Here is a 25,366-nt window from a genome sequence, read left to right as displayed (position 1 = left end):
TATATATATATAAAAAACTATCAGATTGTTCCAGTTCTCCCTCACTAGACCTGTAATTACAATGCGTAGGAGAAAGCCAAATGCCTTACAAATCCCCTTTAATGGGGGCGAAACCATCCAAGACATTACAACCAGAATACAAGTAATGCAGGAGTGCAAGAGAGGCCACATTACGAAGGGGGGGATGTGCATGGAATGATGTACACAACCATCTCTGGGCAAAATTGCTCTGAAGATTCAGAGTTGCGTGAAGTCAACAAGATTCTTCCAATCAATCAATCTGGACCTGTGGTACCGTGCCCCCTCAAATCTCTGGTCCACAAGGATGTACATCCATGTAAATATCGCATGCTTAATAAACAGGTAATCAAAACCGGTTTTGATTGTTGACAGTTAGTGTGGCTTTCCATGACACCATTCTTCATGGTCTCACATATAATGTAACATATTGTAGTTTAATATAATAAAACACAGGGCCCTGATTGTGTGCATTCAGTAGCAGGGACTGCAGAGAAACACAAGGCTTAATGCAAGGTTACTGTTCAGTGATACTACAGAAAATGACACAAAGATATAAGCTATATTTCTTATCCATATATTGAAAAGTAGAATAAAAGCAAAGAATTACCTCTCAAAATCCAGACATTCCCAAATTAGTTAAAAAGGGGTATTTCCATTAATTAGTCGTCCTTCCAGAAAACTTTCATTTAAGCCTTCAGATGGGCAAATAAGTCAATGTTGCATGTATTTATTAGGACTAGGAAAATTTTAAGTCTGTTAAACAGCGCTATCATGAACGATGATAAAAATAAAAATTCTATTAACATAAAACCATATAGACAAGTTCCAGTTTGAATCAGATCACTAAATTGAATACAAGACAATTTTACTACATCCACAAAACTGATGTTGATTGGGAAAAAAAGCAACCCCACAAAAGTATCTCTTCTCAACATCCACATAGTAGGACCAGACCACTGCAGCAATGGTTGAAATGTAAAGGCTAGTGCACCCCCTTCTGGCCAAAGACAAAAGTAAAAAATGAAGATGCAGACACTTTAAAATACATTTTTTTATGGGTCAGTACAAAATATTTTACAATCAATGGCCAATAAAGCAGCTCAACATAAAGTAATACTGACTCAAGTCAGTAACAGAGCTTCAGGTCTACTGAAGAATTTGGTACCTGGGAGCAAAAAAATATAAAATAAAAATATATTACAAACATACAGTTACAGTATAATTACATATACACACATACATACCTTGGGGAGCATTTGTGATGTGCAATACAGCAGGGTTAAGGCTGGGCTCGGTGGTGAGATGAAAACTGGTGGTGCTATCTGGTGGGGCAGTGGTGGCCTAGCAGTTAAGGAAACGGCCCAGTAATCAGAAGGTTGCCGGTTCGAATCCCGATCTGTCAAGGTGCCACTGAGGTGCCACTGAGCGCCTGTCATGGCTGCCCACTGCTCACTCAGGGTGATGGGTTAAATGCAGAGGACAAATTTCACTGTGTGCACCGTGTGCTGTGCTGCTGTGTATCACATGTGACAATCACTTCACTTTAAAAACTTTATCTTGAGTGGCCAGTCTTTGCCAGCGGAAGTGAACAGGAAATGACATTGTTGAAATGGAAGGACCTGCTTCTTACTAAGAAACTTTACAGCAAGTTGTCATACAAGCCAGGGGTTGTGAAATGTCTGAATTGAGCATTAGCCCGCTCTCACTTACAACAAACATTCCCAATGTGAAATAAAAACTAATCATTGTATCTGGTGAACAATATTATTTTATTATAACATGTACACATTGAAATAATGCATACTTTACAATGAAAGTGATTATCGTACAATACTCAGTTTTTATAATGTTTAAAATATACAAGATAGTGGCTTTTATGAAGGCTGCAGAATTTACGTGATTAACAGCAAAAAGGAAAATGAGAAAAACAAAAAACTTACACTGTAGACTTAGATACAAAAATGGCACTAGCTTAGTAATTATATTCCAACCACCAAAGGAAATACATTGCTAAAATGAAGCTTACTAATAAAGCCTAACAATAAGATATTGACTGCCACAGTTAAAGTGCTTTCATGCAATGTCATGCAGCAGTGAATCCTCTCACGCGCTTGCATGCACACACAGTAAAGTGATCACTGTAAAGCAACGTTATTGATTGACATTTGAGAATAGCAACATTGTGGGTTGGGAGCTTACAGTGAAGCTGAACTTACAGGGTCTTTGCTGCTCCTGCCCAGGCTGAAGCGCAAGCGCAGGGATTTCCTGACTGCCTCTTTCTTAGTCACTTTTGGGGAGAAGCAGCCAGTCTTCCCGGATTCAACCCTATAACCAACACAGGTGACGTTCTCACATCACACGCTTTAGCAATGTCACAATTGCACATATTCAAGTGTATGGTTGGTTACCATACATGGTTGGTTGAAATTAAAACATTTTGACCCTCCAGGATTTAGGAGCAGTGGTGGCCACTTGGTTAAGGAAGCTGCCCGTAATCAGAAGGTTCCCAAATTGCCATGGTGTCACTGAGCAAAGCACCATCCACTCACTACTTCCTGGGCACCTTTCATGGCTGCCCACTGCTCATCATGGGTTAAATGCAGAAGATATTTCATTGTGCTGTGCTGCACAATCACTTCAGTTGTAGACACAATTTGAAGATTGCAGTTGATTATAGAAAATACAGCATTGAATTAAGAACTGGCTTACCTGCTGATCTGATTAGTTCTGTAGCTCAGCCTTTTACTTTTCCTTCTGGCTGAGCTTGCAGGCAGTCTCCTTGTCTTCCCTCCTGATGGCGCTGCATTATGGGAAGAGTCCAGGCATCCTGAAGCACTCTGCACTAGAACAGTGATAGCAAAAGAAGTGTGATCAGGAACAAATTGTCCACATATTACACAGACATTCACTAGAAGCACAGCAACAGTTGGGATTGAAAAAAAAGAAATTCAAACCATCCACTGATATAAAGATCTGACCAATACCTGATCCTGGAGTAGAACCAGCACCAAACAGAGGGTTTGGGAGAAGCTCAATGCCAAAGTTCTTTTTGAGGGACCTGCGTTTCTTGTTGGAGAAGCCAAGGCTCTGTGCGCACTCTGCGGGAAGCTTACACTTTGTGTTGGGTGTTGAAATGACAGGGGTTGCTCTGGAAAAGACTACAGAAATGTTCTACATTAAACTGTGCATAAATACTGCTTCGCGGAACAAAAGTCACTGCTGAAGGCACAGTACACAATAGACAGGCAAAGAATGAAAAATGTTTCATACAGAAAAGATTCAAAAGCAAAATTATGTAGGAGATCGCTGAAAGGCAGAGCCAATAGCATGGTCACAGCCAGAAAAAGCAAGCAAAGGGCACTGGTCTACAAAGCGCACCACAAAGACCATTGGACCATTGATTGGAAACCATAGAGAGCTGACATCTAGAGTCCAAAGAACAACCATGAATTTCTTTGAAAAGACCACAATAAAGCACCAACTCCGCTTGGGTCTCACCTCTAAAACGTCTGCGGTGACTCCTCCTAAGACCTGAGAGCGAGCAGGACTCATCCACAGCATTGGCTGGGGGGAGATGAGGCCCGCCTCACAGCCCAACATGGATGGGACCACACCTGATAAGTGGGTGGGGGGATGACCATCACATGTTGTACTTCCACATTTAGAGAGCATGTGAGCCCTTTTACAGTAGGTCAACACGGAGTCAGTTCTTTTAAATCACACTCTGCGAGTATAATTTACCAGGCTAATTTAACCCACATGTCCTTTTTAAAATTTGGCTGGATCCTTACCAAAGTCCTGAGCATTATCAATAAAGCACTGCACAACAGCAGCCTGGAGCTTCAACTTTTTCTCAGTGCTGGCGTTCATCTTCTCTGTGCCCTCAGCAGAGTGCAGCAGGTTAGGGGCAAAGATCACCGAGAGGTTATTGCTGTCCATCCTGAGTGACGTCCACAAACACTGATAGCCAGAACCAGACAGCTTTACATGGTGTGTGATCACTTCAAGCAAAAGATGGCATTTTGAGTGCTTTGATGCAAATTCAGATAACACACAGATAATAAACAGTAAAGTAGGATATACCTTTTAGCGACACTCTGAAGGAAGCTAAAAAAGTATTGCAGAGAACTTAAATTTTGTTCAGGCAGCACACAGGACAGTAGCATGGTAGCCCTGGTTCTCTCCACCAATGTTGCCAGCTCTTGAGCTTTAAGTAGAGCTCCATGCAAATCCACGGGAAGGATGGGCTCTGGAAGCTCCCTGAAGAACTGCTTCAAGAGGCCAGCCACATCCAGGGGGAGGGCTGAGGACAGGCAGTCCTTGCCCTGGTCCAGCTTAGCCTGCCGAGACACAACACAACCCTGTCAAACAATGCCACCGGCCAAGGTCCCAGGGCTAAAAAGAGGAAGGTCAGACGGAGTAATCACTCACCCGAAGAGCCTTAATACGAGCAACAGAGCCGAACTTTCTGAATAGGCCCTCTGTCTGCGTGTGTTCAAACAGCCTTGTACAAGCGTCCACCAAAAATCTGAATAAATAAATAAATGAAATAACATTTACACAGAATTCTTAAACACTTTACTGAAGATCGCCAAGAAACGTAACTTCCATTGAATAAATCAAGAAACTATACAGGTACAGACAAGGCCCTATTTTCATATTAATAAGTTAAATTATGGGGCATTCATCTCAACCCCACTTGATTTAAATTACTGATGTTGCCAATTTAAAAAAAAAATCTGTTAAATTGCCAATTAAAAAAAAAAAAAAAAAAAAAACAACACAACTGTTTCTATACAGGTCAACCTGCTCTTGTGCACAATCATTCCTCCAGATATCACAAAATTTTTATTTCAACCCGAACGTCACAATAAAACTTCAAGCAAGTCTGAACTGGAGCTAATGTGCCTACAGCCAGTGGCAACCCTGCTCTGACTGCATTCCTTTCCTCACAATTGTGCACCTTCTCAAAATGTCCAAAACGCAGCATAACACGGGCATTGTTTAATGGTCTCAGGCCGGAGGAATTGCCGCTAAACTCACTGTACTCAAGCAAAATAATAACCTACTGGACTGATCGCGCCTACGTTGCTCATAACTTGGCTGAGAGTTAAGAGTCCTATTACTTAGCAAGAGAAATAAACTTATCTATAAACATTCAAAACATACCTATAAACGTGCCCCAACCAGAAAAAAATTAAAAACTACCTAAGCAATTTCACGCGAACTACTACACTACTACCCACACGTACTGAAGGTCAGAGGCACGGTGTAGTAAGGGGTTTACATATTAAGGGGTCAACTGAAGGGAAAGAAATAGAAATCATGGTCAGACAGTTAGCAGCATGGTGACATGTGGTCTGATCTAAAATCAGCACAGACAGCCATGCACTGTATTACAGCAGGGCCCATGTTCATTCCAGTGCTGCTTTCAAGATTGTCTCCAGATCATTCTCATTCGTAATTCAAAGTCATCTCTTAAAAGTCTACTAAAAAAAACATCCAAAAGGTTTGTCCCGAGTGCGGCATACACAGTTATTGTACTACACAGGAGTACAATATGACCTCTCTCATAATTAACACAGAAATATAAACTGCATGACCAGACATTTAAATATCTGAATTATTATCATGCACTGTTAACCCGAAAGTTCTTTCTATGCAAACAGTTTGAGTAAATATCACTATAAGAAATTCTCACGTTAAGACCCTTTTAAAGGAATTTTGCTTGCTGTAACAAGAGACATGAACAAGGTGAGTCCATTTCTCTATTCAAATACTACTAATTAGAAACCGATGGAACATTTGTAGTTTGAAACGTGCATTTGAATGTGTGTAAATTATGAGGTCGTCTTAACAGTGAGTATTTGACACTTGCAGCATTGCGTTTTTAGAGTAACTCTATTTGTGTTTTCTCTACATACAGTTTTGCAAAAGTAATGTAGAATTCAAATTATTTCAGTGTAGGTTTGAAAAACTAACTACCCAATTTCAACATTTGCCATTTTGTTTTTTGCACTACTAGTTATGTTTAAAGTCACTGTAGCCCTTTTTACCCCACAACTATGAGAGCTGGGCTCTGGGTTCATATCACTAAACGTGACCCTTTACTCATATGACTTAATCTTTTAAATATTACTAGTGGAATTCCGAAATGAATTATATAAATGGATAAGGCAGACACACAGATGAGAATATGTACAAAATATGTCTTTCTTCTCTTTATGTATTTAACAAAGACCCCCAAAAGAAATTACACACACATCAATCACACCTTCAAACAGCAAACCAATTGAATAACATAAAGTAAAGCCGGCAAGTTTAAAGAAATATAACCCCCACGGGTCCAATCACTTACGGCTCCCAGTACAATATGGCGTGCTTCGGTATTTCACTCACTGTAACTCCTCCTGGTAAATAGTCCGCTGCGGTGCCCCAACGTAGCCAGAGGAAGCCTGCGCGTTGCCGGTAGCGCAGACTGCTAACTGGGTGCCCCGACAGGCGTGTCCTCTCCCCGCCCCGCCGCACGCCTGCTCACCCTGCCGGTGGACGGCGGATTCGTACGCCAGGCGCGTGTCCGAGCACGGAGCTAAGAGGCTAGGCTAATCGCTGGAGGCTTCAGACACCAGCAGATATTACACAACGCACCACTCACCGAGATACTGCAAACCTTAAGTGTCTAACTGATACGTTCATCCAGACTAACATACCGCTAATCTCTGTGAAAATAACTATTTACATAAAATGAACATAATAACATATATACACATGTAGCATTTTCTCTGGGTTACACCACCTTAAAAGGCTTTGGAAATGCAACTTACCTTCCAGAAAGTCCTGAGGGAATGGATGTTGCTAGCCTTGAAGCCATTCGAGAGGCGATGGTCAATGAAATGCAGAAGAAAAACCCAAATGATTCTCTAATTAGAAAGAACATGGACATCACATTTGGTCTTAGACGAGAGGAGGTTGTAAAGGATGAGCCTGACATCAACCAGATGATCCACTGCTGGCCAGCGCTTTTCACTGAAAGCCAGGTTTGTGAATGTGTCCTTTAATGTTTTTCTTATTTGTTTTACATACAGTTTTGATATTCATGCCTGAATATCAAAACTGAGCAAAAAAAAAAAATTGATATTTTTCAGGTTTACCTGGAGGATTGTTGGTAGAAATTTAAAAGAAGAGTTCTTTGGTGTTCTTGATGGGTTGTGTCCAAGTTTGATGGGCTACAACACAACGGTGGGTTGATATTTCTCTTTTCTTCTCATAATGGTATTGATGGTTAGTTCAATACATAAACTTGTTCTCTTGTGGTATTTCTCTATATGGACAAATAAACGGATATAAGATTTATTTCCTTTGTTCTACATTCAAGTGTGTTTTATACTGCTTTGCAGAGCACAGAGCCAACAGCCATTAGATGCCTTGTCCTGATGGGACTTCCAATCATTCTTGGAGATGACACATCTATGTTCTTCAAGAGCAGTTCAGTGAGTAAACCCTTTCTCCATTTGTACCATTCAAATATCAAATTGTGCAATATAACGCCTACTGTCACAACATGAAATACACCTGCAGCACCCGAAGTGCTTGTAAAACACTTTTACCTTCATTCAGCAGGTAATGCGAAATTAAGGTAGAAGTGAGCTACCTTCAAAGGTTCAGAAGCTGAAGAATGAGCTAGCAGGGTAAGAAACAATTATGCTTATAGCACAGCTCTTCATGTCTGTGTCGCACAATTACTTTGCACTGATTAGAGCAAATATGCTTGCAGTTGTTCATTTTATATCTGATTCTTCTTGTGCTAGATGTCTAGTAATGTATATATTTTTTTATTTTACAGAGGGCACAATTTATAAAAGTTACAAGTTTATTTTTACCATCTCTGATCCTTACTGCATAGTTGTTCTTAAGGCTGATGTTCTTAATGCCTGCTTTGTTATGTGGCACACAAAGCATACAGTGTTTTTTCTTTTGCACATGCAGTATATGCGGCTACATGTTTTTTTCAATCTTAAAAATTGTTCATAAAGCAAACAATTAAAATTCTGTGCTCTGGTTGTATTTGGATTGAAATTGTTTAATACTTCAATACATGTGTTCTATTTGCTGCATTATAAAAAGGTACTGTAGTAAAGTAATATCTGCAGAAAAAAACATTAATCACTGTTATTTTGGATTTTCTTCTGGTCTTATAAACAAAGCATCATTGTTGTTGGTTTGTTGTGTGTTTCAATAAAATAAATGAAAAGTCCTGCATTGTTGAATGGTAATTGACAAAAAAAATTTAATTGGGATTTTCATATGCCAAATATTTTAATTAGTATTTTAATAAGACTAGGTTTTTAAGTGTATTTGACTTATTATATTAAGTTCTGACTATCGTATTTTTAAGTAGCTTCCAATTTTTTTTCTATTGCTGATTACTTAAAACATTCAAGTGTATATAACAAATATACTTGAGGAAAAAAAAATTCTACTGTCAATTGCCATTTGAGGCAATCACTTGACGAAAATGGTTTAAGTTTAAGCCAAATGGCTTACAAATCCCTTTTAATGGGGGCAAAACCATCCAAGACATTACAACCGGAATTACAAGTAATGCAGGAGTGCAAGAGAGGCCACATTACGAAGGGGCGGATGTGCATGGAATGATGTACACAACCATCTCCGGCCAAAATTGCTCTGAAGATTCGGAGTTGCGTGAAGTCAACAAGATTCTTCCAATCAATCAATCTGGACCTGTGGTACCGTGCCCCCTCAAATCTCTGGTCCACAAGGATGTACATCCATGTAAAAAACAGGTAATCAAGACCGGTTTTGATTGTTGACAGTTAGTGTGGCTTTCCATGACACCATTCTTCATGGTCTCACATATGTTTTATAATAAAACACAGGGCCCTGAATGTGTGTATTCAGTAGCAGGGACTACAGAGAAACACAAGGCTTAATGCAAGGTTACTGTTCAGTGAAATTACAGAAAATGACACAAAGAAAAGATATAAGCTATATTTCTTATCTGTATATTGAGAAGTAGAATAAAAGCAAACAAGCTCTTTTTCTTAATGAATTACCTCTCAAAATCCTGACATTCCCGAATGAGGTATTTATAAGTAGAGTTTAAAAAGGGTATTTCCGTTAATTATAGCCTTTTTTTCTTCCAGAAAACTTTAATTTAAGCATTGTGAAGGGAAAATGTATAACCTGGACTTTTCACGTGTTGTTTAACCATCACCTTTAGCCATGGAACAGCAGAAGACAGCTGTATATTACGTCAAACCTTGATGACGCACAAGGCTAAAATGTTTTACAAACGTAATTTGTTTTGCTGGACAGAAGCTGATAAAACAAAGATTCTGTGACCCCGATTGGCACCGCTGTCCTAACATGTGCAAGGCCAGAGTGGTATAAATATGCTTGTGAACTTACTAATCGGTGGGAATCCTCATGACGAGTTCCCCCGTGTGCACGTTAAATAAACCTGACTGAACTCAGCTGACCTTCTACTCTTTACAGTCCTCAGGTGTTTCACTGCAGGAAAAGACTTCCACAACAGTGTTTAGATGGGCAAATAAGTGAATGTCACATTTATTAGTACTAGGAAAATATTAAGTCTGTTAAACATAAAACACATGGCTTGGGGTCCATATAGACCAGTTCCTGACTGAATCAGTGCACTAAATTGATTGAATACAAGACTATTTTACTGCATCCACAAAACTGATGTTGATGGGGGAAAAAAAGCAAATCACAAAAGAATCTCTTCTCAACACCCACATTGTAGGACCAGACCACTGCAGTGGTGAATGAAATGTCAAGGCTAGTGCATCCCCTTCTTTCCAATTTAGACAGAATGCCTCTTAACTCATCCCTGAACTAGGCTCAGGGTTCAATGAGTGTGACTGTCTTATTATTAGCGGCTTGGTGGATGAGAGAAATCTTCCGCGAGTAAGAGGATTCCTAGGGGAGCCCCTGTAGTGACTAATTTCCTTCTCAAGAAGCTGCAGAACAGCTGATTTATGGCTCTCCATGGGCACAGGACCATCAAACCTGGCTCTCTATTCAGCCTTGTTTGTTACATCACCCAGAGCACAGGGCTTGTCAGAGTTCTGAAACGATAACATCCTAGGAAGCACTGGGGGCCTGGGTTTTGAGAAGGAGTGTTCTTTGCTGACTAGGAGGTTCGAAGCCAATACAGGAGGGTGGAGTTGAACCCCAGAAGAGAGCCCAGACTCCAGGCTAATGGACTTTATAACTGGGGGGGACTTGCTGACAGGAGCCGCCCCAGTAGCAGCATGGCATCTGGAATTCAGATAGTTGATCCTTCGAACTGACTGCTTTACAGGGGTCCGATGGAACTTGAGAGGAGACCATACCTTTTTGTTTTTTGGTGAAGTGAGGGTCATCATATTTAAACGTTTAATGTGATCTGCAACTTTTAAAGCTTGAATTTGCTTTACTGATGGCGAGTGAGGATCAGGTACATTTGGATCTTTTGGCAGTTCCTTGATTTTGTCTTGGGGCTCTGATGGCAGTTTTAACTCTGGCTCTAAGAACTTGCATGGGGTAGACTGACCTCTGATAGAAGAGCTCAGTCTGAAACACACTGGACATTGGATATCCAGTGCTTCAATCAACTGACTGCAGTTGACTGACTGGGACTCTGGCTCATCTGGAGAATCACAGCTTCCATTAATGGCACAAGTGGACACGTCACAAAACTCGACGAGTCCAATTGGGGTATCTGATGCAACGAACTCAAACAAACCAATATCCATATGCAAGGGAGACAATGGAACAAACTCTATCTGACCAAAGGTGACATTGTGGTTCTTTAGCAAGCACTTGTGTACAGTAGTAGAAGCATTGGAATGGTCCTTGATAGAAGAGCTCAGTCTGAAACACACTGGACTTTGGGTATCCAGTGTACAAAAAGAAAAATGTTCAAACTAACTTTCCTAGAAACCAGGAAAGCCTTCATAGTTAACAGCTACTGCTAAAACTACATGATTTACAATATATTGTACGGGCCCTTTTCACAGAAAAAAAAACAAACAAACAATAATGAACACTTCTAGAACAAAAGTTTAAACTGAGAAAAAGTATAATTTTAAGGGAAAAATATGTTGATTAAGAATTTCATGGTGTCAACAAATCCCCAAAAAGTTGTGACAAGGCCATTTTCACCACTGTGTGGCATCTCCCCTTCTTCTTACAACACTCAACAGTTCAATCGTCTATGGCCTTCTTTGTCGCATCTTCCTCTTTATGATGCGGCAAATATTCTCTATAGACGAAAGATCTGGACTGCAGACTGGCCATTTCAGTACCAGGATCCTTCTCTTATGCAGCCATGATGTTGTGATTGATGCAGAATGTGGTCTGGCATTATCTTGTTGAAAAATGCAGGGTCTTCCCTGAAAGAGATGACGTCTGGATGGAAGCATATGTTGTTCTAGAACCTGAATATATTTTTCTGCATTGATGGTGCCTTTCCAGACATGCAAGCTGCCCATGCCACATGCACTCATGCAACCCCATACCATCAGAGATGCAGGCTTCTGAACAGAGCGTTGATAACAACTTGGGTTGTCCTTGTCCTCTTTGGTCCGGATGACATGGCGTCCCAGATTTCAAAAAGAACTTTGAATCATGACTCGTCTGACCACAGAACAGTCTTCCATTTTGCAACACTCCATTTTAAGTGATCCCTGCCCCAGTGAAAACGCCTGAGATAGTGGATCTTGCTTAGAAATGGCTTCTTCTTTGCACTGTAGAGTTTCAGCTCACAATGGCAGATTGTGTTCACTGACAATGGTTTCTGGAAGTATTCCTGAGCCCATTCTGTGATTTACTGTACAATAGCATTCCTGGTTGTTTAAGGGCCCGGAGATCCAGTATGGTTTTACAGCCTTGACCCTTACGCAGAGATTGTTCCAGATTCTCTGAATCTTTGGATGATGTTATGCACAGTTGATGATGCGCAACATTGTGGGAATTGGTGATCCTCTGCCCATCTTGGCTTCTGAGAGACACTGCCACTCTGAGAAGCTCTTTTTATACCAAATCATGTTGCCAATTGACCAAATTAGTGTTAATTGGTCTTCCAGCTCTTCGTTATGCTCAAATTAACTTTTTCCAACCTCTTATTGCTACTTGTCCCAACTTTTTTGGCATTTGTTGACACTGTGAAATTTTGAATAAACATATTTTCATTTAAAATGATACATGTACTCGGATTAAACGTTTGATCTGTCATCTACATTCTATTACAAATAAAATATTGACATTTGCCATCTCCACATCATTGCATTCAGTTTTTCAGTCCCAACTGTTTTGGAATCCGGTTTGTACATTACTTGCTGCAGTGGACATTTGCTTTAAAGCATTCTACGTCTTTGATGTGAACTAACCCAAGCAGTGTTCCCTGGTGTGCCAATTTCTACACAGTTTCTATGACTGTGGTGTATGGACTTCCTGGGGAGGAGTGTGGTGGGAATTTTCCCATCTGAGGAGCTGCAAATGAAGAATGTCAACTGAGTTGATTTTCCAAGTTTAATTCACCATGCGCTTGGGGGGGGAGTCGCAAGAAGAACTCCCACCCGTTAGTAAGTTCACAAGATTATTTATACCACTGTGGGTAATGAAGGGCAGGAAAACAGAATCACGCCAGCTTCATCATAGGCGCCTGGACAAGGACACCGGAATCTGTCTTGTGTCCAACATAACACACTTGTTTGGAAAACATCACCAAGGTTTAAAGTGAGATACAGTTGTTTTCTGACTGTTCCATGACCAGGTGAAACACGTGGAGTGTCCAGGCCTAGACATTCTTCCCTTTACAGGGGACACCGGCAATAAGATTTCTGCGAGCATTAATTTTTGCACACAGACATTAATTAATATTACTGTGACCTTACCGCTTTCTTGGATTCTGTGTACTTCAACTTGTACACCGTTACTTCTAAATACTTGAATGAATCCTGTTGATGAATTCTCTCACATGGTATGTTGATGCTAATGCATATAAATGTTTGTGCACATTATGAAATGTTTTCATATTTTAAATTCATATTTGTTTGGAAGTAAATTTGACTTCAGTTAGTTTGAAGTATGTTTCTTACAGATGACTCTTATATCTTATATTATATACTCTTATATTGATGTTTGCACATGTTTGTTCAAGTAAATGTTATGAAATGTTTTCCTATTTTAAATTTGTATTCTTGAAGTCAGTGTATCTAACTTCAGGTTTCATTATTACTTCTAAATATGTTTTTCTTCTACACTGCAGTTACATTGAAACTAATGTTTCTTACAGATTACTCTTATATCTTATTATCTATTGATGTTCATGCATGATGTAAACGTAATGAAAAGTTTTCATATATGAAATTGTGTTTTTCTAAAGTTAATTTGTCTGACTTCATTTACATTTACATTTACATTTACAGCATTTATCAGACGCCCTTATCCAGAGCGACTTGCAATCAGTAATTACAGGGACAGTCCCCCCCTAGAGCAACTTAGGGTTAAGTGTCTTGCTCAGGGACACAATGGTAGTAGGTGGGATTTGAACCTGGGTCTTCTGGTTCATAGGCGAGTGTTTTACCCACTAGGCTACTAACTTCAGTCACAATGTTTCTGTGATACAATTTGATACATTCTCTTAAAAATTGTGTTAATGCTGAGGTGGAGATGGGAAAAATGTCTTAAATTCATATGGACACATTTTACATATTTTGTCATAAATGAAAACTTCCAAGTATGTATTGCTGTAAAATTGTTTTTATTTTAGTAATTTTAATCACAAGTTTCTAGATTAAATTTCTGACCTATTTTGGGTTTCATTCAACCCAGCAGCGTAGTCATTTTTAACTAATAGTTGGGTTAAAATCTCAACCCAGTTTGCTGGGTTAAACGTGTAACCCAACTTGTTGGATCAAAATAATCCAGCGTTGGGTTAGTTGCTTTTCATTGTGCTTTGTCCCCAGAGTAGGGGGGTGGTGATTGCTTTCATCTTCAGCTCAGACAGCCACCACCCTTTTTTATTTATTTCAATCATTAACATTCTACAGCATAATTTATGTCACACCAAATGGTATAGAAATAAATAAATACTGTCTTTCTGTGTAAATGGGGAGACAGACCCAATACAATTTGTGAAATATGGCTGCCTATACGGAATCAAGCCCTTGATCTAAAAAAGTTTTTGTCAGATGATTTACACTAGTTGTCTCTTCATTAATTTGGATGGATTGGATTAGATTTTTTTCCTCATCTGTTGTCACTCTTAATAGATTCCAAGACATGGTGAGCTTTTTTGGACTGAAGCCAAAAGCTGGAGAGAAGGAGGTGGCACCCAGCTATGTCTTTACACTGTGGTATGAGTTCTGCAATGACTTCAAGAACTCCTGGAAGCGTGAAAGCAAAAACATCTCTAAAGAGCGGTAGGTGCCACCCAGACGTCCAACACAGCTGTTTTCAGCTATTTCCCTGACTGTCTCCAACACTACAACATCTTCCCACTGTATTTTTACTCAAATCATGTGACCAGGTATGAGTGTGAGATGTTCTGTTCACAGTCTGAATGAGTAAAGCAATACTCTTACTTAACACTGTCCCATTTTGCCACCTCTAATAAAATCCAGATTTTCAGTCCCCTTTGTGCATTTCTGAATTCACAGTACAGTCTAGTGTTGGGACTTGATTTACAAGTGCTGTTCAGTGGTCTCCTCATCTCTCTTCATGGAACCTTTAAATGTCCGGGGTAACCCCTTTTCGGACCGGATCATGACAATGAAGGCAGATGTTAAATAAATCCTCATTTGGAATGCATGCCACTCTGGACAATGCCCTATTTTTTTATCTCTTGTGCTGTCCCTGGCAGGGTGCTGCTCTAGGCAGTTGCCCTGTTTACCAATATCAAAACTAAAATTTGTAGTTCTTGTAGAAGCAATGTGTCATTTTGCACATGCTGCACACACCATCATGGGCAGTGGTCAGAATTCAACTTTGAATAGCAAACTTATTTTTGTATCTGTCATGATCCGGACCGGCAGGGGTGACTCCAGATCCTGAGTCCGGACCGGAGTTTCATGTTCGTCTTGTGTAATGTTCCCTGATCGTGTTCACCTGGTGTATATTTATATAATTGTATAAAAACTAACCTGTTCGTGTCTGTTCGCCGTGGGGTCATTGTGCGTGTTAATGTTCCCTTGTCCTGTGCAGTTTGTATTAAACCCCTGTCGCGTGAAATCGTGCGAATGCGTCCTCCTTCATGCCATGTCCAGCCCACCCGTGACAGTATCATTAATCATCACAATAATTAAAAGTACCAGATGTGTGGGAAGTGTTGTGTTTAAATCCCAGTAAGTGGTACCCTGTATGACATTGAGGTCACCCAAGTGTCTTATAATGTGTAGCATCCTCTCAGGTGCACTGATATTATTTGTATTTTTTTGTTATTATCTGTACAGCAAGTGTCACGTCTACGGACTTATGAGGGAAGGAAGCGCAGAGGTCTGACATGCTGGGAAGGGTTTTTTTATTAATAAACACACACTAAACACAAATAAAGACTAGCGCGGTGGCCGAAAACGATTTAACTTAAATGAAGAACTTAAACAAACCCGTAGGCGTGTGGCGATTGCCAGAACTGAAAATACTACCACACGGTTACAATGTCAAGTTCACAAAAATGCCGGAGACCTAGAAGGGGCGGAAACATCCGGCATTTATGGGGCGTCAGGATTGGAGTCAGGTGTGGAGCCCAGCTGTGGAGCCCAGCTGCAGGCAATCCTGACAGAGCCCCCCCTCCAAGGGCTACGTCCTCGGAGCCCCAACAGTACCATCAGTGGAGGCGGCGGGGCGGACAGCGGCAACCACAGGGCTCCTGGCCTGCTGTATCCTCCCCTTGGAGGACCCGGTCCCTCGGGCTGGCTCCCCGGCGTGGTCAGGCGTGGCGGCCCCGGTCCCTCGGGCTGGCTCCCCGGCGTGGTCAGGCGTGGCGGCCCCGGTCCCTCGGGCTGGCTCCCCGGCGTGGTCAGGCGTGGCGGCCCCGGTCCCTCGGGCTAGCTCCCCAGCGTGGTCAGGCGTGGCGGCCCAGGACCCTCGGCCTGGCTCCCCGGCGTGGTCCCGCATGGCGGCCCCGGACCCTCGGCCTGGCTCCCCGGCGTGGTCCCGCATGGCGGCCCCGGACCCTCGGCCTGGCTCCCCGGCGTGGTCCCGCATGGCGGCCCCGGACTCCCGTACCTGCACACAATAATCAGGGCCGATCCATCTGGGTACGTGTGGGCCCTGTCTCCACATGTCCCCTCTGACACGTCTTGTGTCACCCCCTGCACCGCGCAGGGAGATTGTCCCAGAGCCTCCGGCGACTGTTCCAGGCACCCCAGGCTGGTGCCTTCTGGGACTATGCAGCCCCTCTCGCTGCACGGCCCTGGTGCCAAGGGGGGGGCATTGCCAGACCATCCGGCTAGCCCCTTCTGCGCCCGTTGGGACAAGCAGGCCCTCTTCCTGCCTGTCCCAGCTGCGTCCTCATGCCTACCCAGGGGCTCTATGGCGCTCCACCCCTCCGGAGGCGGACGCAGGCCCATGCCTGGCCCGCCCTCCTCACCAGCTACCGGAGGACCCAGCTCAATCGCTTCCCCACCTACCCTCCCCTCAGGAGGAGCCCCCAACCCGAACTGCACCCCCCCAAAAAATTCTTTGGGGGAGCACTCCCCCCCCGGCTGGACTTAGGGGTACCTTGGGGCTCGTCCACCTCGCCTTGGACCGGTGCAGTCAGGTTGGGAACTCCCTCCCTGGGGTTCGGCTCTGCTGCTGGGTCACCATCTGGTGGACACAAAGAGGGGAAGTGGGGGCGACATACGGACACATATACCACGCACACACACACACAGACAGAGACAGACAGAAGAGAGGGTCATCTGGCTCCCTCTCTGGGCTCTCCGGGACCTCCTCAGTGGGCACAGCCAGGATCTCGGGAGGAGCGACCTTCTCGTCGCCCACCAGTGCTGGGTCTTCTTGCCCCGGATCCTGACTGGTGCTGGATGTGGTGGAGGGGCAGAGTTCGATCCCTGGCTCAGGCTCTAGCCGATCAAACTCCGCCCTCAGTCTCTGCTGGAAGTCCCGAAAACTCCTGTCTGTCTCTCCCTGCTGCCAGAGGGCTGCGCTCCAGCCCCATGCCGACCCAAGCAGACACGCGAGGATGGTGGTGGTCTTATCAGTGTCTGCTGCCCCACTGAAGGATCCCGGGACAACTGGGCTGTCCCACACGGGGCTGGGCTCGTGGGTGGAGATGGTGGTGGTCTTATCAGTGTCTGCTGCCCCACTGAAGGGTCCCGGGACAATTGGGCTGTCCCACACGGGTGGAGATGGTGGTAGGTGTGTGGCGTGGAGGGGGGTGGACGTCTTCTCCAGCAGGTGTGGGCGCTGGTGCTGCGCTGCCATTTCGCTGGGGAACGTCCGGGCAGAGGGAAGGCGGGTCGGCGACTGGAGCAGGAATGGAGGATTCCCTGCGAGGCAGTCCCGGCAGCGCAGTTGCTGGCTGGCGACCTCCCGTCGCCCTCTTCCACCAGCTTTCCTCACACTGCTGGGAGGGACGTGGGTCTCCGCGGACCTCGTGACGATCCTGGATGGGCGCGATGGGCGGAGCCATCCCGGCACCGACTGCCCAAACGGCGTCATCCTGGTCGTCGTCCGTGTCAACCTAGTACCCCCGGAAGTCACATGGGTCATCACGGACGCCGCGATGATCTCGGACGCGCACGCTGGGCGGAGCCATCCCGGCAACGACCGCCCACCGAAAAAGCAGCGAGGAAGTGACGTGGGCAGCGAGCGCAGAAGATGCGACCCCCACGATCTTCGCCATGTCGAGCCAAGAACTCTGCGCTCTGCTGGCAAGGCTCCCTGTGGACTGGGACGACACGGACGACGACGAGAGCACGGGAGACGAGAGTTGGGCTCCGCCCATCGCGCCAGTCTGCGATCGTCGCAAGGTCCGTGGGGACACACGTCACTTCCAGGGTGGTGAGAAGCGGCAACAACGGCGGCGTTCCTCCAGCGAGGAGGTGGGCAGCCTCCAGCCCAAATGGCCAGAGTACTGTCCCTGGGAGCTTATCGCGCCATGGGTCCAGGATGTCCGCAGGGTGGACGACCCTCGGAGTCACCGGTGGCAGGACATGGATGACGAAAGCGATGATGACGTGGATTTTCGGTGGGCGGTCGTTGCCGGGATGGCTCCGCCCAGCGTGCGCGTCCGAGATCATCGCGGCGTCCGTGATGACCCATGTGACTTCCGGGGGTACGAGGTTGAAAGCTGGTTGAAGAGGGCGACGGGAGGTCGCCAGCCAGCAACTGCGCTGCCAGGACTGCCTCGCAGGGAATCCTCCATTCCTGCTCCAGTCGCCGACCCGCCTTCCCTCTGCCCGGACGTTCCCCAGCGAAATGGCAGCGCAGCACCAGCGTCCACACCTGCTGGAGAAGACGTCCACCCCCCTCCACACCACACACCTACGGTTTGTTTAAGTTCTTCATTTAAGTTAAATCGTTTTCGGCCACCGCGCCAGTCTTTATTTGTGTTTAGTGTTTGTTTATTAATAAAAAACCCCTTCCCAGCATGTCAGACCTCTGCACTTCCTTCCCTCGTAAGTCCGTAGTCGTGACAGCAAGTGCACAGACTTCGGTGGGAACTCTGCACGCGGCGGAGACCGGGAGACCAGCGCGACGCGGGACGGCCCGGTGCTGTGGAGGCGTTGGACCACGCGAGGAGCGTTAATTCTACGTTAGGAGCTGCACCGACGAAAGGTTTGTTTTGCAGACGGCAGAAGTGCAGCGGATCGTTGGTACAATACTGGAGTAAGCAGTGAGTAGACTCAACACACCAGTTTGAGCTCCACCAAGCGCGCCAACGATATTAAAAGTTACCTAGACGGTGTGAACATTTAAAACCCGGGTATTTTATTTTATTTGTGTATTGTTTTAATGTTTATGTGGTGTGGGTTTTCCCCTGTATAATTGTTGGGGATGGAAATAAATGTTCAGTTGTAATATATAGTTCTATTGTACCTGTGTTTTCATGTGTTGTGGTTTTATGGGAATTGAATTAGAAATTAGTGCAAGGGAGGTGAATCGCATACAGCTATAGCCATTCCAACAGGCTAGCCTGAGCTCTTCGACACACTGCGAGATCATAACCCTAGACAGAAATTAAATGTGCTTGGTAACTTCCACTTAAACTCCTCCCTTGCATCATATATAGGTGAATCTGGTGGTGGGTTCTTTAAAATTTTATCATTGTAAAAACAAGTTTAGTGGGTTTACACACAGATGTAAATATTACTCCAAAAATACCTGATCAAGACATTTCAGAGAGAATGAGTCACACAGTTCAGGGAATAAAAAAGTTTTTAATTACATTAATGTACATTTACAATTAAGTATACTGTAATAAAGCAACATTTAAAACAGAGTATGTTCAAGTGTATTGTAATGTGTGTGTAGTAATAAAATAAATGAAAATAATATAAAAATGAATTAATAAATAAAATTAAATGGTAGAGTGGTTACTAAGAAAGAGAGAGACTTGATCTCCTGTGTGTCCATCACCCCCCACTCGGGGGACAAAGTTTTGTCTGTTTTTTACGCAACATCGAGGCCAGTCTAGAATGAGGCTGGATGTTTGTGTGATCAGTAATTGTGTGTGTAAAATTATAAAATGAATGACAAAATATTGCACAAACTAAAATAATAATATACATAAACAAAATCAACACAAATAATCAAATAAACAAAAATAAATAAACAAAGAGGCAAACTAACAGTACATTAATAAATTAATAGACAGATACACAGACGCATAGACAGACAGACAGACAGATAGTGCTAGAGTGGTTAGTAAGAAGGAGAGCAGGATTTGATCTCCTGCGTGGTAATAAAGACTTGCCACAGTGTCGCCCCGGACCAACGTCTTGGCGACTCCACCACCCCCCGCTCTGGGGACAAAGTTTTCTCTGCTTTTTACACAACACCGTGGCCAGCCTAGTGTGAGACTGGATGTTGGTGCTCAGGATAAGTGTAGTAAAATTTAAATCGTGTAAGTAATGGTGTAATTACTAAACAAATTAAAATATAATAAAAAATAAACAAAGAAACAAATGAAGCAGTTGATCTTTCTGGTTCCTTTGGTCCTTTGGATCAGGGTTTTCCTATGTGGGAACAAATGGATTCCTAACAAAATAGGTTTCTACCCGGCCTAAAAATACTGTTTTTAATAATATTTTTAAATATTTTTAATGGTGTTTTTTAAATGACTTATAACTAATAAAGCACATTGGTTTCCTACTCCATTTTTCCAAACAAATGCATACTAATAGAATAACTGTTGGAATAGAATTAGCAGAAAAGCAGAACTTCTTTACCTGGTTTGTCAGGTACAATAAGATCCAGTCCATCTGCTGTGGGGTGTCCTGGATGAGTCCATACAGCATACTGATGAGTTTGATCCATCCATCCATCCATCCAGCTGGCTGTCCTGGTCCTAAAATATACAAATGTACATTTGACTACAATAACATCTCTACTCTATAAATATCTACTCTACTGAACAGAAAATCACAAGACATACTTTAACTGATCATCTGGTTCTAAAACCTTACAGCATCTACATTTTTTACAAGTAAGTACACTGTGGTAAGAAATTAAAGAAGTTAAAAAAGCCTCTGGCGTTTAACTGCCGGTTCGCTGGCCTCAGCCAGGGAACTATACAAATCCACTATAAGGTTTGGATGGTCTTGCGTCAGGATCATCCACCCGTTGGTCTTCATAACCGCTTCAGCATTACTACAACAAAAGACATAAATAATGAATTTAGATTTGGATAAATAATTATTCTACTAGAGTACATGCTGTGGAGATTTGAGATCAGGATGTAGATGGAATTGTCATTTACAAGTTGATGAAGGTGAGGGCATCTTGTTTTAAGTGCCGGGCTCGGTAGAGGTCGCCCAGAATCAGGTTCTCTGCAGCACTGGCTACGTCGAGTCTGCTGCAAAGTGCATCCTCACAGATGAGCTTTAGATGATCCAAGCAGTGCTGAGGGGAAGAAAGAGAGAGAGTTACACATAGTGCTATAACCTGGAGATGTGCTCTGTGTGCGCTGATAGTGAGGGGTTAAGAGTGAGTCTGAGAAAGTTATAGTAATCAATAATAGAAACCATCATCTTTTGAAGGTGGATGTGTGCACGAGCTACCATGTCTGCTGCAGCAATGAGCTTTGAGGCCATTTGGTGAACGTTGGGAGATGTTCCGGTGTAGATATACGTAATCATCTCCTTCAAGATGTCGGCCTCCATATCCTTGATGTCCACGCAGCCCTAGAGGGGAAAGCATAACTTAAAAACACTGCTGTAATAAACTGTAAGAGAAAAAGTGGTGTTTAGACTGATCAGCTGAGATATATGGGAAAGACGATTGACTCACCGTTTGGTTCTCTTTCGTGTTATTCATAAACATGCTATGAAAGACGGGACAGCGGGCTGATAAGAGACACAGAAAGAGAGGAGTCAGTATTAGATCAATTTCTGCCTAGAAGTATACTAATTGTCAATATTCTAGCAAATACACTGTGAGTCTCTGTGTTTTTTCTTCTATTAATATATTTTCACGTGGCGACTGTGTTATCTGCTAGGATGGCTTTGTGGGCCTTAAACTCTTGACCAGCCACAGACAGGATGCAGTCAGAATGCAACGATGTGTCCCACAGCTCTCAAAGCTCCTCTGCCATGTTGGGTTCCTGCTTCTTCACCTGTGGCGTGGAGGCGTCCGGATCAATCTCCACTGTAAACTGCAACAATCCAACTCAGCAGTTAGTACAGTCCAGCTACAGAAACTGACACTTAAACACACACAAGCTGAGGATATAATAAAAATGTCTGCAATTAGATTTATACAAACTAACAGAATCCCGCTGATGTTTTAGAAAGACACAGCAGCTTCAGACAATCACGGTGCAACAGTTCATCTTTACATCGACCAGACAGATCATGTTTACTGACACCAGTCACATGGGAAACCAATGTGGCAGCCAATGAGACTTACTTCACAGGTGAGGGTGAGCGTGTCATCCTTTAAGAACCCCAAGTCGTCATCCAGGATGTCACTCCTGTGTACGAAGTCTGGGAATCCTAGCTTGTCGTTCTCATACATCCTGGTGTCGTACTGATTTACTGTAACACAGAAACACACAGACAGGTCATCTCAGCGCTGCAGTCCAGCATTAAAATAATATACAATCATCTGTGTTTACAGATCGTTTTTATCAGAAAATAGTTTGTCTTAAACAAACAAGGTAAACTTACCCAAGGAAAATTCCTCCTCTCCCTCGGCATTGAGCATTGCTAGTTTACAACTAACCCGCACACCTCTGTCTGACCAGAACGAGATAGAATGACAGGTAGCTCTCGTAGTCAGGCTCCACGCCATTGGGGAACAACTGCAGACACCTGAGAATGCAGAGAGGAAGGAAGGAGTGAGAAAATGATCAGCTCCCAGAAAAACGAATGAAGAACTTCAAATGAAGAACTAAGACCAACACCTACCATTGCAGATCTCCACTGGGGTTGGAAGTTGTGGAGCTCATGATGGGGACACCATTCACATCGTCAGCAAAGCTGAAGCTGCTGATGGTCCAGACGTATGAATATTTGTCCACTTGGCGCTGAGAGGGCAAATTGTATATATTTTGTCATTCGTTTGCACATTTATTTAACAAATCAAGCAGCAGATCTCAACACAGTTCACTGCAACAACAGAGAGGGAGTGAGCAATGCATTCTAAAATATACAGACAATTATGTATTTGCCTCACAGATGTGCACATACCTGAGTGTGGTCGTAGCTGAGGGCCATTTTGAGGATCTAATGAATCCTTCAGTGGTCCCTCTCAGGTCTCTCCCTCGCTGGGATCTCTCCGTGGAAGCTGTTGCTGGAATCTCTCTCAGGTCTCTCCCTCGCTGGAATCTCTCTCTGTAGAATCTCTTGCAGGAATCACTGTTCAGGAATCTCTGAAGAATAGTCTCTGATCACTAATAATCTGCAATGATGGAGAAAATGACATTGACAAAACACACTCATAGAAATACAGGCTGTGATGGTGTAACTTGAGGGGACACTGAAAACATCTATTCGCTGTATCTACACTTGTTTGTTCATTTTTACACACTCTACAGAGTTTTGAAACGTGAATGTGAAACGTGCAAGATGAGCAGACCTCTGGGTTTTGAGCACAATAAACATTCGTCTCGCGTCCTTTGAAGCACCTCTTACAACTAAATCGCGCTAAACTCAAATCGCTCACAGGTTGATATTTATTTGGCTTCGAGTCTCTCTGCAAGTTAATGGCAGTTGTTTCAATAAATAAAACTTCCAAAACACGAGCCCTGCCGATCAAGTGAAAATTATGCTCGTTCTGATGCTTTTATCGTCGATAGTTTTGCTCTCAAAACACAAAGAGGTGACTTGGGAAGTAGAGCGAGTTTACAGGCTAGCCAGCCCGCTAATGCTAATACCATCTCAAATTTTGTTGGTACTCACCAAAAGTGCTGCCGCTCAGTGCTGTTTTATGTTGAAACTGAGTAGAATTCACATGATTTGTGTTTATAAAACGCGGTTACTATGACAACGACTCTATACGTCCTTCACAACAAAACAACCTGTAATTGTATTATATTATATATAAAGGAGAACAAGATAAAACTAAAAGTTCTCATGTTGATCATATACTGTCAAAGAAAACAAAAGCCATATTTTAGGATGAGGGGTTGACATTTTTATAAAAATGAAGCTCAAGCACAAGGCGTTGTAACAAATTGACGGTTGCCAGATTGTAGTGAATAACTTTTTTTTATTTTATTTGCGTCACATTTGTTCACATACGTCTGCACATCCTGAAAATTAAAGTGCAGAATCTTTATTGTGTTGTTTATTTTGGTTGAATAGTGACATTGGTGCCCGTAAAATGTAATTAAACATCCCGGAAACTAGAGCAAACACGCAAGAACTGGCAACCCAGATTGTAGCGTGCACCCTGACTGTCTTTGTAGTTTTTGTTTTGCTCGAATTCTCTTTTTGATGGCACTTTTGAACCGGACCCAATAAAAATGTTGCACTGGAGTTCTCCTTTCGGCAGTGGTCAGTCTTTTTTACTTCACAATGAGGATCAGAGAGGGTTTTCCTCACCAGACTGAAGTAATGGCACTGAAAATATATCAGTTGTAGAGCTGATATTATAATAGTAACCCTATACTAATATTACTGGTCAGGTAAAAAGGAGGTGAACATGAAGCAGGATCAGGCAAGGAAAAGGCTGGCAGAAACCAGGGACAAAATCTCATGATGAGCAGACGCCAAACAAAATGTGCTTGTTTTCATAATGTTTTTTTGTTGCTGACATTGTGTCAAGAAGTTAACTTTACTACCATCTGTTCATGAATAATAGTATTGAAGGCGCTATGAGTAGAAGCTGGACGTTCTGTTCAATATGAGGGTGTGCAGGGTGCGTTCCCTGAAGTTGAGATGGCACCCAGAGGCAAGCAGGTGAGGTAAAGTTGGAAATCACACCCTCTGTAGATCTGTTAGAACCTGGTCATTCAGTGCTGGTGCTGAAGCTGGTGCCTTTGAGATGGTTTTAACCTCATAGCGTGCATAGATTAGATGAAGATCATCTGGAAGCAAGGGGTCAGAATGCTGCATCTGCAGTGGGGGCGGTTTTTCATAAGCGATGCAGTGCCATCAACACCCGCGACAACAGTCTTTGTGCATACTGTCTCTTTGCATCCTTAATTCCCAAATGAAGACAGCTCCTCACCACTGCATAGGCTGCAGAGTCCCCAGATGTGAATGCAGCATCCCGTGTAGTGAACGTACGTCCCCTGCCAGTCCAGGCATCTGAGTCAAATGCATTTTGAAGGTGTTTAAGTGTTTAACTGTTTCATACTCAATACGCTTGTTTATTTAGTTGATGACTGTGTCTGTGTAATCTGTGTGGATTTTGATCTGCAAACACTGTCAGTGTTGCTGAACATATGGTTGCAGACTTAGATTCTGTTGCTTTTTGCCACAAGAGGGCAGTTGAAGATCAAAAAACATATCCACATTTCATTAACACTCAACATTAATAAAATTAAGCTCACATGGGTCAACCATCTGAGATTTTAAGATAAAAGATGCCAGATTTTAGGGACACTCCTTGTTGGGATTATTATTATTAATAAAATGATCACACAAACCAATGTGAGCTCCTTCTTCATCAGCTTTGCGCAAAGGGGAGAGAGAGACCTCAGTTT

General features: G+C 43.2%; 2 protein-coding genes and 2 long non-coding RNA genes across 4 annotated transcripts; all 4 read right to left on the bottom strand.

Annotated features, from left to right (window-relative positions):
* Positions 1-1,854: 1,854 nt before the first annotated feature.
* On the bottom strand, positions 1,855-7,022 carry LOC114778937 (rho GTPase-activating protein 11A-like). The gene is made up of 8 exons (XM_028967317.1): positions 6,846-7,022; positions 4,453-4,549; positions 4,075-4,361; positions 3,813-3,961; positions 3,504-3,635; positions 3,006-3,179; positions 2,731-2,863; positions 1,855-2,346 (listed from the first exon to the last, which is right to left on the bottom strand). The coding sequence occupies exons 1-8, from the start codon at positions 7,010-7,012 to the stop codon at positions 2,217-2,219; spliced, it is 1,269 nt and encodes a 422-aa protein (XP_028823150.1). The 5' UTR covers positions 7,013-7,022; the 3' UTR covers positions 1,855-2,216.
* Positions 7,023-20,970: 13,948 nt separating this feature from the next.
* LOC114777451 (speckle-type POZ protein-like) lies at positions 20,971-21,537 on the bottom strand. The gene is made up of 3 exons (XM_028967043.1): positions 21,505-21,537; positions 21,276-21,398; positions 20,971-21,117 (listed from the first exon to the last, which is right to left on the bottom strand). The coding sequence occupies exons 1-3, from the start codon at positions 21,535-21,537 to the stop codon at positions 20,971-20,973; spliced, it is 303 nt and encodes a 100-aa protein (XP_028822876.1).
* A 245-nt stretch (positions 21,538-21,782) lies between these two features.
* LOC114797093 (uncharacterized) lies at positions 21,783-22,399 on the bottom strand. The gene is made up of 3 exons (XR_003750806.1): positions 22,383-22,399; positions 22,123-22,250; positions 21,783-21,868 (listed from the first exon to the last, which is right to left on the bottom strand). It is a non-coding gene; the product is annotated as an uncharacterized LOC114797093 (long non-coding RNA).
* A 255-nt stretch (positions 22,400-22,654) lies between these two features.
* LOC114786822 (uncharacterized) lies at positions 22,655-23,799 on the bottom strand. The gene is made up of 3 exons (XR_003749286.1): positions 23,616-23,799; positions 22,905-23,115; positions 22,655-22,741 (listed from the first exon to the last, which is right to left on the bottom strand). It is a non-coding gene; the product is annotated as an uncharacterized LOC114786822 (long non-coding RNA).
* Positions 23,800-25,366: the final 1,567 nt, after the last annotated feature.

The sequence above is a fragment of the Denticeps clupeoides genome, chromosome 1, assembly GCF_900700375.1.
Source record: "Denticeps clupeoides chromosome 1, fDenClu1.1, whole genome shotgun sequence".
NCBI lineage: Eukaryota > Metazoa > Chordata > Actinopteri > Clupeiformes > Denticipitidae > Denticeps > Denticeps clupeoides.
The sequence above is the reverse complement of the archived record's forward strand: the minus strand, read 5'-3'. Positions and strand labels throughout refer to the sequence as shown.